This window comes from Cynara cardunculus (assembly GCF_001531365.2).
Source record: "Cynara cardunculus var. scolymus isolate 2C chromosome LG 14, CcrdV1, whole genome shotgun sequence".
Lineage (NCBI taxonomy): Eukaryota > Viridiplantae > Streptophyta > Magnoliopsida > Asterales > Asteraceae > Cynara > Cynara cardunculus.
Window position 1 is genome coordinate 12,373,827 of NC_037541.1, and position 12,452 is coordinate 12,386,278.

Here is a 12,452-nt window from a genome sequence, read left to right on the forward strand (position 1 = left end):
ATATATATATTAAATAATGATAAGTTAGATTCATATATCAAAGGTAATATTGATTCCTATTAGTTTAATATATAAATGTGATAATCGACTCATTTAACTAATTTCAATAAATTTATAAAAAATTTATCGTCAACGCACGATGTCAAACACTAGTGTATATGAATTCATGAAACCGTGAGTGATGTGATTTAAGTAAATCTATAAAATTGTAAAATCTAAAGTGAAAAATGTAAAAGCACAAAAACTAATTTTTCTTAAAAAAAAAAATACAACAATAATGTTTTTTTTTTTTTTTGAAAAAGCCATGTCTTGTAAAAACCGTATGCCATGGCACACCTCAAGACATTATGGCACGAGTCATGTTTTACAGAAATGCTATAGGCTTTATCATAACAACGGAGACGTGTTTTATGTCATATTGCACCATGACAGCTCCCTTTTAGAACATTGTATCCATATTGTATTTTTATTTTCTTACTTCTAATTTACTTATAAAGAAAAGTATTTTAATATGATGTAGGCGAATGATCGTGTTAGAAAGAGAGTTAAGATGAAAAACGTAAAAAATGATCTGGACCGTTAATGACCTTTACTTTCAAACCCACTCATGAATTATGCTTGATACGGGGATTGATCCCGTGCATCTCATCGTAATGTGCATCCAATGGTGGAGATCATTTCTTACGCTTTTCACTTTAACTCCCCTTCTCACGAGAACCCAACCCATATGATGTGATCCCTGCTCTTATGAAAAAAGATGTCTAAAACTAAAATTGGTTAGTTTTTGGTTCGCGTATATTGCTCTCAATTACCATTAGGTTCTTCGGCAAAGGCTAAGGATCATGTAAGAAAAAAAGTTATAGTGAGAAGCGTAAGAAGAGATCCAAACCCTTGATAACTTTTAATATCATGCCCACCCATGAATTGCGATTCAGAAAGAAATTGATCTGATGCATCTCGATGCACCTCATTAGCGTTGGCATTCAATTAAGGTTGATCCAAGGACGAAAATCTATTCTTACGCTTCTCACCATAACTTCACTTTTCACCGGAATCCAACCACTTCGGCAAATATGTAATGGAACATATTATGTAGAATGAACATAAGTTCTTGTCGAAGCTTTGCAGCGAACATCAAACATGGTACAACAAGATTTTGTTCTATCTTGTCATATCTTGTTCTACGTATCAAACGTACCCTAAAATGAATCTATTCGAACCAAACTGTAACACCTTTATATACAGTGGCAAATTTAGAGGTTGTTTACTAAATACTTGTCGGGTAAGTGCTTACCTTTCCGGATGAAAATGGTAAGGAACTAGAATCTTACCCGGTAAGTGATGGAGAAGATTCTTATTAAGTGCTTACCGGGTAAAAAACGCTTACCAACAATTCATTTTGATGGAGAAAGGCTTCAATAACCTTCTGCTCATAGTCTAATAGGGCTCGTCAATTCAAACAAAATTCAAGATCTACTTCCACCGTCTCAAAATAAACGTCCATGTTAAAAAAGACGTACAGTTTTAAAAATATGTAACTATCATACCTTTTAATTAAATGACAATTTTCCTCATAAAAACAGAGTTAGTAATGAATTACCCCATCTCACAACAACTAAGGGTAGAAAATAAGAAGTAGACGGTTACTTTTGAAAGTGTATACTTGTTTTGTGATAAACTAAAATAGAAATATGGACACATTTTGGGACGGAGAGAATATATATTCTATCAACACCTCAGGAAAGCGTTATGATTGCGGTTTAAACCGAAGAAAACTGTGAAGAACCTTCACAAGCTTGCAACGGGCATGTTATAGAAGGTAGCACGACACAAGGAAGTCGAATGTTCAGAATTCTTTAGCTTGAACTCTATGGCAACGATCGTCAAGTTCCTACCACTTCTTACCACGGATGCATCAACGATGACTTCTGTCTGGCAATTAGAAAGAATTTGAATAGAAATCGATGAATTAAAACCAGTTTAGAATCAATGATCTCTCACATAACTAGGATAAAAGAAACTAGTTTCAGCTCTGGTATGATTTGAGTTCGCATAGCGATCATTGACATCGATTCAGAAAACATCAAGTTGGGAAATCGGTACTAATGTCTCATGAAGACCGAAACAATTTTCATTTTGAGATGTCGTACATTAATTGCAACAACTATGTTCTCTTTTCGGGATGATTTTCATTTTTCAAGCTAAAATTACATAATCTTCCACTATCAAAAAAACAAACCAACAAACCCGGTAAATCACACCCAAGTTTTTTTTTCTTTTTTTTGGGGGGGGGGGAAGATACAGGCGAATTTGACCTCCACCTCGAAGAGTAAGCGGCTATTTTTGTGACGAACACCCCCCCCCAAAAAAAAGCTTGTGCTAGTCAGGGGAAGCAACCAAAAATCTAACAATCAAGCAAAGAAAACATACAAACAGAAGCACATACACGAGAACATAACCAAGCAAAGGCAGACCTAGGAATCTTTTCGAGTGGTGCATCATTTGACTATAAAAAAAACAAAGCTACGGATATTTTACAAAAGATCATCATTAGTCTGTTGGTTGGTATCTTACTTTTCGTATATGAGGTCTTTTATCGCAATTTTTTTGCAGAAACATAAAAAACCTGTAATTAACAGCTAAAACTAAGAAAATGATTGAAGTGGGGTTCAAACCTGCACCTGAGATAGGAGAAAAGTTGTCGAAACCAACTCTGGCAGGACAAACTTGTGTTATCAACTTACTATTGTGTGCCACCGTATCTACTGAATCAGTAGCCATGGTAGGAAGGACTACACACCCCTAGTCTAACCTAGGATTAAAGAAGCTAAAAAGACCCCACCTCTAGTCTAACAGCCAACTAGCTAACGTACGCCATCGTCTCTACCTTACCAGATCCCTCCCACCCGTCTCGGGGGGCTAAACAGACCCCACCCCTAATCTGCTACCTTAATCTTGTGTCTCTAGGAACTCCTATCAGAGATTAATATCCGATTATCATCGTGGCTAAAGTTATGTCATACTTAAAGTTATAGGTTACGCTATAGAAAACATTCGGTTGTGCTAGAAGGATATAGTGATGCTGACCGAACTTTTTACTCTTAGTGGTGCAGACGTGCAGTTGTGTCCTACATATCTACTAAACGAACTTTTTTAGCCAAATCAACAATGGGATCAGAATTTATTGTTTCGGGTAAAGCAGGAGAAGAAGTTTTCTTCGAATTTCGGAACTTTTTACAGCACATGCCTATATGGCCAATGCCGGTGCCTGGCAAGTTGTACGTATAACGGTCGTTGTATTAGAAGACAACACAAAACCATTAGACAACTGCTCACAAATGAAATATTTTTTATAGATTATATAAAGTCGGTTGACAACCTAGCAGACCCGTTTCCAAAAGGTTTGTCATTAGAGAGTTTTAAGATCATCAAGCAAAATGGGTTTATTAAAGCTTATGACAAAAGAGGATACTTGATGACAACCCTACCTAGTTGATTGGAGATCCCAAGATATAGGTTCAATGGGACAACCGAATCTTCTTGAATAGGGTCGGCTCAAAGCTGAAAAATTGCTACCACTGATGCCATCATTTAAGAAGGTACATATAAAGAGTTGTATCGAGGGAGACATATCGTCATTGGTTCATTACCCTCCACAAATATGGGACGGTCGTCTTTAGGAGAGAGATCTAAGCATCGACTATTCTTTTAATTTGGTTGTCTTTCATTTTATACATGCATAATATTTTGCCTTGTTTTTTGTTTCCAACATGTTGATTGTATGGTTTGGGTCTACATTTGATATAATAGAGAAAGGGGGAGTTTCAGTTGCAAACATGTTTCTGTTGTGAACCAAGAGATAAATGAGAGCATGACACATATCCCATTTGTTCTCATTCATCATGAATAATGAACATGAAGTTTTTACACCATTCATGATGAATATACCGTGAATGTTTGGGACTTGTGGCACACTCTCTTTTGTCCCCCGTTCACTACGAAAATAAGTTTGCAACTGATTCTGCCCTTATACATGAAAAAGAAAAGTTCTAACAAAGTGAATCATTGCAGAGGGAGTAACAAGAATTGCCTCAAAGACATACCTGTTTAACGGCAGCTGCGAGATAAGAGACACTCAATTCACCAAGAAAAAGCTCTTTATCTTTGTTGACAACGGTTCTAGCACAAGCTATAGCGACAATCTCGGCTACGGATCCAATTACTCCTCCATGCAAGGTGTTATAGGCATTCTGCAGAAACCATAACCATGATTTTGTAGTATCCATCGAATTCAAAGGAGGACAGTTAGATTTCATTAATACATATCTTCTCTATTGGCTTGAGGTACAGAGATATATAACTGATTGAAGTGGTTATAAACAACAGGGGTGGACCCACTATGGTGCATACGGTGCACGGGCAACCCCTTCGTTCCAAAACAACAAGGGCTGACCTACAAAGTCCCGACCGGGGTCTCATGTACCCACTCAACTGATTTCTGCAAGTGAAAAGTTCTTTGAGGTATGAAAGATGCACCCGCTAAACAAGGGTAAATTCAGGATAGTATAAAACACAAGGAACATAAACCAAAAAATGTCCTCAGTTAGGCATTCACAAATTCACTTCTCTCTCAAGTTCCAATAAGATTTTGATTGGTTGTAGTGCGGATTAAGGAGCTGCTCCTCCATGCTGTGGCTATGGAGGCCATCATATTAGCAAATAAACGTATTCCTAAGCTTAATGCGCGAAAACATAAAAATGTTGACTAATCTTGCTAACATTGAACTTGGGAAAATGAAATGATGATACCCCCGCTTGTACCAATCTACATATGTCTCTCCCCGGTACTAGTTATTGTCGTTTGGATTCCCGATTGTACCAATCTACATATGTCTCTCCCCGGTACTAGTTATTGTCGTTTGGATTCCCGATTGTACCAATCTACATATGTCTCTCCCCGGTACTAGGTAAGTGCTTTTCCTTGTGTGGATCCTATTTCAATGGGAACTTGATGAGTCGATCCAGGCTCAATTCCATGGCATCGCCCTTTGTAACGATCAAGGCTCGTAAGTCCATCGGTGTCTAAATCAACCAAAAATAACTTAAAAAATACTTTGAAATGGTGGAATTTGGCTAAAAACATGCCGGACAACTTTACGAGCCTTTGATCCACTCTAAAGGTGCACCCACTAGGCAAAAATCCTAGGTCCGCCATGGACCGTGCAAGGTATCACCATATTATTTTGTTGGTTGCCACCATATATTCCTTAAAATAGCACAAGCTTCACTTAGCAGTGCTGGTTCACTTGGTCTTTTCACCCCTTCCTGGCGTGGCTCGATTTGCATGATTTTCTTAGTTTTAGCTTTTAATTTCAGATTTATATGTTATACCTCACTAACAAAAAGCAAAAAACTAACCTATAGCCAAATGATAGATTTTGTAAAATTATCCGTAGCTTCATATTTTCATACTCAAGTGGTGCCCCACTTAGAAAAAATCTGCAAAAAATAGAGCAACTAAACGAGATTTCAATAGAATTTGAAGTACAATTCCATTTTTAGTAAATTCGAATGTTCATATGAACTCAATCTATGTTTTGACCAAATTCAATTGCACAAAGATATCCACAAATCACAGAAAGTATTCCATAGCCAAAACTCCCCATACTATCATACGATAATAAAGGCAAACAGAAACTTATCGTCGAAACAGAAAGTACTGCTAGAGAGAGAGAGAGAGATTACGCAGGCGTATGGTTTGACGGTGAGGATGCAGGTTATACGACCTCGATGGATATGTTGAACTTTGAGCAAGCTGCGAATCAGATCGAAGTGAACATCTTCGCCTTCGTACTTCGCCGGAATTACGGTGCCACCGCCGAGCCTCGTGAAGAAGTTGGTGACCTTTGTGACGGTTTCCGATGGCATCTCTTTGGATACGACGGTCTTCGCCATTCCCCCAAAATGATTTGCTGCGTTTTGATTTGTCATGTCTGTAGTCTGTAACGATAAATTTGCAATTTGTGGTCGTTTTCTTAACTTGTAAAATTTACAGAAATCATCCCTATTCTTAGGTTTGATATGCATTTTTAGTCCTCCAAGTTTAAAAACTATGCTTCACAGTCCCTAAACAAAGAGTTGAAATTAGAGATGGGGGTCGGATATCTGTGTTTTAAAGTGATTATTGTAACGTTCAAAAATCAGAATTTGGTTACCAAAAAGGGTAAATTGCATGAAAAAGTAACGTATTCTAATTTGATTCCTATTTTAAGTAACATACTTTCAAAACTTTTATATTGATACCTAAGATGGAAAGTTTTAAACATTTAAATATTCGGATAACCGGTTGAAGCATTAACCGGTTACCATGTTGTATGATCATGATTTGAAGCAGGATTTGGTAATATCAAGATTGTCTACATACATGTGGAATCTGACCAAGACTCAACCATAGTTGAAGAAGCCTTCAGCTTTCAACTCTATAGTTGATCAGAGTCTTGTCGAGTAAGATTTATCAGTCTTATCCTCTTGCACAAAAGGACACCCCATGCTTCTATGAGACAAAGGTACATGTACGAAGCACTTTAATACTTCCTACGTGCTCACCAACTACCTGGAGGAGTTGTTCATATGCGGACAAAAACCTGCCATATCTCATGAAAGAACAAACATTCCACTTATCTATTGACACGTGGATTATACAATAAATAAAATTGATTAAATACGGAACATTTATAAAATTCTATAAAGATAAAACTAATTAAATATGAAAAAATTCTAAAAAAACAGGTCAAGCAGTTACAACCTATGACTAAAAACCTCTTATTATGTTGAAAAACTTCTCAAAACCTCGTTCTGGAAGTTGTAAGATCATCTTCAACAGTTATGTTAAAATAGAGAAAAGAAGGATTTTAGCATTTTTTTTACTCCAACAACGATGGTATATTCTATGCTAAAAATCTAAAATAGAGAAATTGTAAAAATCTCTAAGGGGCCGTTTACCAAACCCTTACGCGGTAAGCGCTTATCGGTAAAATTTAACACTATCATTTACTTATCGGGTAAGATTTTAGTCCACCAAAACGGTATCGTATGCAACAATTTACTTGGTAAGCGTTTACTATGGTAAAAGTCGTCGCCCTCACTTGCCATGTAAGACTCTTGATCCTTGTCTCATTCTTACCAGATAAGATTCTTGGTCCTTACCATATTTATCTGGTAAGGTAATATAACTTGATGGTCACTTACTTGAGTAAGCATTTGGTAAACAGCCCATAAATGTAGAGAAATCTCTAAGGATCTGTTTGGTTTGCAAGATTGTTTTAGAGGGATTTGGATTACATGGAGGGATTTGGATTTGGAAGGATTTGGATTGAAATGGATTTGAAATTATTGGTATGTTTGGTTTGTAGGATTTGAAATGGAATTGGATTGCATTATCTATAAATAATTTATAGAAAAAATTGTAAATAATTATAAAAAAATTGAATTATATTTTTATTAATCGATTATGACAAAACAAATATTTTTTATATTTTTTAAAACCTTATTACATAACATCCTACGAAATCCCGTGAAATCCCTAGGGATTTCAAAATCTTATGTTTAAAGATTTTCAACTAAATCCTAGGATTTCAAATTCAGACAATCCAACAAACCAAACATGGGATTGAAATGGATTTGAAATGCAAATCCTCCCAAATCCATTCCATTCCTTCAAACCAAACTGAGCCTAAATAGGGAGATAAATTATTATATTTTAATACTTTCCACTAATAAGAGGTATCTATAATAAATGTTCAGGAGAGATAAATGATAATTTATTAAATGTATTGAATGGGGACGAGATCGGTCCAGAACCGGTTGGTACCGATTTTTTATGAGACTCAAAACTAGGATTGAAAACCGAATCGTATATGCAAGTTCGGTAGCGGTTTGGTTTCGGGATGGGAAAATCGGTACTAAGACCACTTAGGACCAAAATGTGAAAGTGGGTTAAGAAACAATCAAAGGTTCATAATGTTTCAAATGTGTATCAAAACCGGTTGCAAAAGTTCAACAATCAAAACTAAGGCTATAAACGAACTGAACGTTCAGCAAACGGTTCGTGAACCGTTCGGCGGGAAGTTCATTTATTTAATAAATGAACCGACATGAACAATTTTTTTGTTCGTTTAGTTAAACGAACGAACATGAACAAGAGTCTGGTTTGTTTATCTATGTTCGTGAACGTTCGCTCATTTACCGTTCGTTTATGTTCGTTCATTTATGTTCGTTTATATACTAAATTTAATATATAATCTTTTGTTTATTTACTTTGAATTCAAATAATATTTATGTTTGTTCGTTTATGTTCGTTCGTTTAGCATGTTAACAAACGAACATAAATGAACACGAACACACATGATTTCTAAACGAACACGAACACAAAGATTTTCGATCGTTTACCGTTTGTTGGTTCGGTTAAGTTAAACGAACGAAAATGAACAAGCCTCCGTTCGTGTTCTTTCTGTTCATTTACAGCCTTAATCAAAACTATAGTGTTTGAAAATCTTTCAAATGTGTAATCAAAACCAATCACAAGCCACTTAATCTTTGGTATTCTTTTTCCCTTTTCCATATTGTTCGTTTATCGCCTCTTCAATCTCTATAGGAGAATATATGGATAGTTTAGGAGAAAATAGAGATAGAGTTACAATAGCCATATGTCCCCATAACTTCCGTTCAGGTCGGGAATTTGGTTCTCAAGTCTCCTCTCTAGTATTATTGAGTATTTTAATAATATAGTTAATGTTAAAATAAAGTAGTTGGAATTCAATGTAATTTTTTTTAGAGATTTTGACTTTTAATACTTTATTTCAAAGAAATTATAGCATAACTCTTGGAGATGCTCTTAGGTGCCGTTTACCAAACGCTTACCAAGTCACTTTACTTTACAGGATGAATATGTCAATAACTAAAAATCTTACCTGGTAAGAGCGAATGCAAGAATCGAGAGTCTTACCCGGTAAGTGTGGATGAGGACTCTTACCATGGTTAGCGCTTACCGGGATAAATTGTTGCATACGATGCATTTTAGTAAATAAAATCTTATCCGGTAAGTAAGCGATAGTGTTGAATTTTATCGGTAAATGTTTACCGGGTAAATGTTTAGGTAAACCGCCCCTTACATAAACAAATAAAAGGTGAATGCGAGAAAAGAAAATTATGGGAACCAAAAATGTAAGAACAAAAGGGAGTTAAAGATTTATTTATGAATGAAATATAAAGATAGAAGAAAGAAAAAGAATAGAGGGGGTAGAAATGTAAAAAATTGAGCTCAGAAAGGGCCTGTAATGTCAATCTTGAAAGTCAAGCTGAACTGATGGACCCAACCATCAGGTAGGCGTGTCATCATGGCTCAAGAGGGTTTGCACCAGCCGGGAATCGAACCCGAGTCTGTACCGTGGCAGGGTACTATTCTACCACTAGACCACTGGTGCCTTTTGCTAATTGTTGCAATTAACGTTATATAAAGATTAGATATACATGCACATAATATTGTGGAACCTCATTAAATTACTCTCCAAAAGAACCAAGAGAAGGAATGTTTCAATATATAAGGAGGAGAAATGGTCCAATTCTAGCTGATGTGAGAATCCAACATGCCCCCTCCAATGGAAGCTAGATGGACAAGAGTGCCGAGAGGGGACTAGACGAGTACTATTACCCCAAAGTGCCGAGTCCTTAGAGTCGCAGACTTTGGCTCTGATACCGTATTCTAATATGTGGAATTCATTAAATTACTCTCCAAAAGAGTCCTTGTGGAGATAGAGAAGGTTCCAATATATATGGAGGGAAAATGATCCAAGTCTAATCGATGTGGGATTCCAACACATGTAAATTGTTTTATGAGGTTTATACTGTTTTACCTCCCTTCTCTCATAACTCTTGCTCTAAGCCTTTGAGAAAAACCAAATGAACCCGGTATAATCCACTCGAAAATAGGGTGTGGAAGGTGTATGATGTATTCATGCCTTACCTCAACCACCAGGACCGAGAGGTTTTTTCCGTGGACACCCTACCTTGAGCACAACACAAAAAGTTTGTGCAAGCATGCAATAAGATAATAAAACAGAAACAGGTAACCGCGATTCAATGGTGTGTGCAAGCGGACGATGAAATCAGGTAAAACATGTAGTACAAGTAGAAACTTACAAGGAGCCTATTTGACTAAGCCCTATCCTCCTCTCAATACCTTTGACGTCACTCTCTACTAGATGCTACTAGAAGAACGGCCCCTCTAATCCTGTGCCTCCAAGAAATCCTATCAGAAGTCGTGTCATCGGAAATGCCTAAAGTTGCCAAGTCCATCTTTAGTTGGTCGACCCACGTTCTCCTAGGCCTACTCCTCCTCACCCCTCAACCGTCACACACACCACTTTCCTCACCGGTGCTGTCAACTGTCTCCTACAAACATGCCCAAACCAAACTGTTCTACGTATAAAACGTACCCTAAAATGAATCTTATTGAACCAGACTGTAACACCTTTACATACAGTGGCAAATTTAGAGGTTGTTTACTAAATATTTGCCGGGTAAATGCTTACCTTTCCGGATGAAAATAGTAAGGAACTAGAATCTTGCCCGGTAAGTGATGGAGAAGATTCTTATTGAATAAGTGCTTACCGGGTAAAAAACGTTTACCAACAATCCGTTTTGAGGGAGAAAGGTTTCAATAACTCAAAGTGTCCAAGGTCTCATCAATTTAAACAAAATTCAAGATCTACTTCCACCATCTCAAAATAAACGTCCAGTTAAAAAAAGAATTTATTGTTTCGGATAAAGCAGGAGAAGAAGTTTTCTTCGAATTTCTGAACTTTTTACTGCACATGCCTATATGGCCATCGCCGGTGCCTGGCATATGTATTCATTGCCATGATCAATCGGCTATAATGAGAGCATTAAGTTGTACGTATAACAGTCGTTGTATTAGAAGACAACACAAAACCATTAGACAACTGCTCACAAATGAAATAATTTTTATAGGTTATATAAAGTCAGTTGACAACCAAGCAGACCCGTTTCCAAAAGGTTTGTCATTAGAGAGTTTTAAGATCATCAAGCAAAATGGGTTTATTAAAGCTTATGACAAAAGAGGATACTTGATGACAACCCTACCTAGTTGATTGGAAATCCCAAGATATAGGTTCAATGACACAACCGAATCTTCTTGAATAGGGTCGGCTCAAAGCTCGTGAGATGCTGTTAGATAAACAAATAAAAGGTGGATGCGGGAAAAGAAAATTATGTAAGAACAAAAAGAAGTCAAGATTTATTAATGAAATATAAAAATAAAATAAAGAATAGAAGGGGTAGAAATGTAAAAAAAAACTTGAGCTCAGCAGGGCTTTGCCTTTAATGTCAATCTTGAAAGTCAAGCTGATCTGATAGGATCTCCCGAGCCATTACAATCAAAATCGGCACGTTGATATAAAATCATACGATCAACACATATATACCTTCATCTATACAGAAATTCATCCTAATTTTCCAAATTCATACCGGATTGAATACAAAAAAGAACAGAAACCCGTTTTTGGCAACTATAATCACCGCACAAAGCAAAAATCAAAACAAAAGGAAGAAAAACTGATGAATTCGAGCAGAAGGAGACTGATTAAAACTTACTGGTCTATGATCTTCCCCCATTCAGCGTCCTAATTTCAAAGATGAGGAGTCGATTGAAAGAGAAAGAAAGAAAATAGGGGCAGAAATGTTAAAAAGTTGAGCTCAGAAGGGGCTGTGTTGTCAATCTTGAAAGTCAAGCTGAATTGATGGACCCAACCATCAGGTAGGCGTGTCATCATGGCTCAAGTGGATTGCACCAGCCGGGAATCGAACCCGGGTCTGTACCGTGGCAGGGTACCATTCTACCACTAGACCACTGGTGCTTTTTGTGTAATGCTTTCCATAGAAAGCCATATATACACTACTATTTTATCTATTGACTATTGATTATTTGTTGGATTTTTTTTTATTAAGCTAGATGCTTAACCCGCTATGCTAGCCAACTAGTCCCAGAGAGACCGCCCGTTTTGCGGGTAACGGATCACGAAATCTTGGTCATCTTCTATCAATAATTATGATGTTACATATAGACAATTCCTCAAAATTCTATCTTCCACAATGGAATCTGATGAGTGAGATTTCGAGTAAGTGGGTTAAAGAGATAACCAAAAAAGGATCAATCTTGCATAATCTCGAATCTCTTTAGAAGAAGATCTTTTGTCTCACGGTAGTCTGCTCCAGTCCCCTTACGAAACTTTCGTTATTGGGTTAGCCATACACTTCACATCGGCGTAAGTTCATTGGCTTGGACAGGGCATTTAGTACCAAAATACTTAATAAACGTTAGCTCTCCCTGAAAAGGAGGTGACAACTAAATAATCCCAACACGTTACATAAGGCAA

General features: G+C 36.8%; 1 protein-coding gene and 2 non-coding genes across 3 annotated transcripts; all 3 read right to left on the reverse strand.

The window, feature by feature from the left end:
• Positions 1-1,574: 1,574 nt before the first annotated feature.
• LOC112527056 lies at positions 1,575-6,004 on the reverse strand. The gene is made up of 3 exons (XM_025137537.1): positions 5,746-6,004; positions 4,104-4,250; positions 1,575-1,932 (listed from the first exon to the last, which is right to left on the reverse strand). Exons 1-3 carry the CDS (start codon positions 5,989-5,991, stop codon positions 1,789-1,791), a joined length of 537 nt encoding a protein of 178 aa, XP_024993305.1. The 5' UTR covers positions 5,992-6,004; the 3' UTR covers positions 1,575-1,788.
• Positions 6,005-9,411: 3,407 nt separating this feature from the next.
• TRNAG-GCC lies at positions 9,412-9,482 on the reverse strand. Its single transcript has one exon. It is a non-coding gene; the product is annotated as a tRNA-Gly (tRNA).
• Positions 9,483-11,862: 2,380 nt separating this feature from the next.
• Positions 11,863-11,933, reverse strand: TRNAG-GCC. Its single transcript has one exon. It is a non-coding gene; the product is annotated as a tRNA-Gly (tRNA).
• Positions 11,934-12,452: the final 519 nt, after the last annotated feature.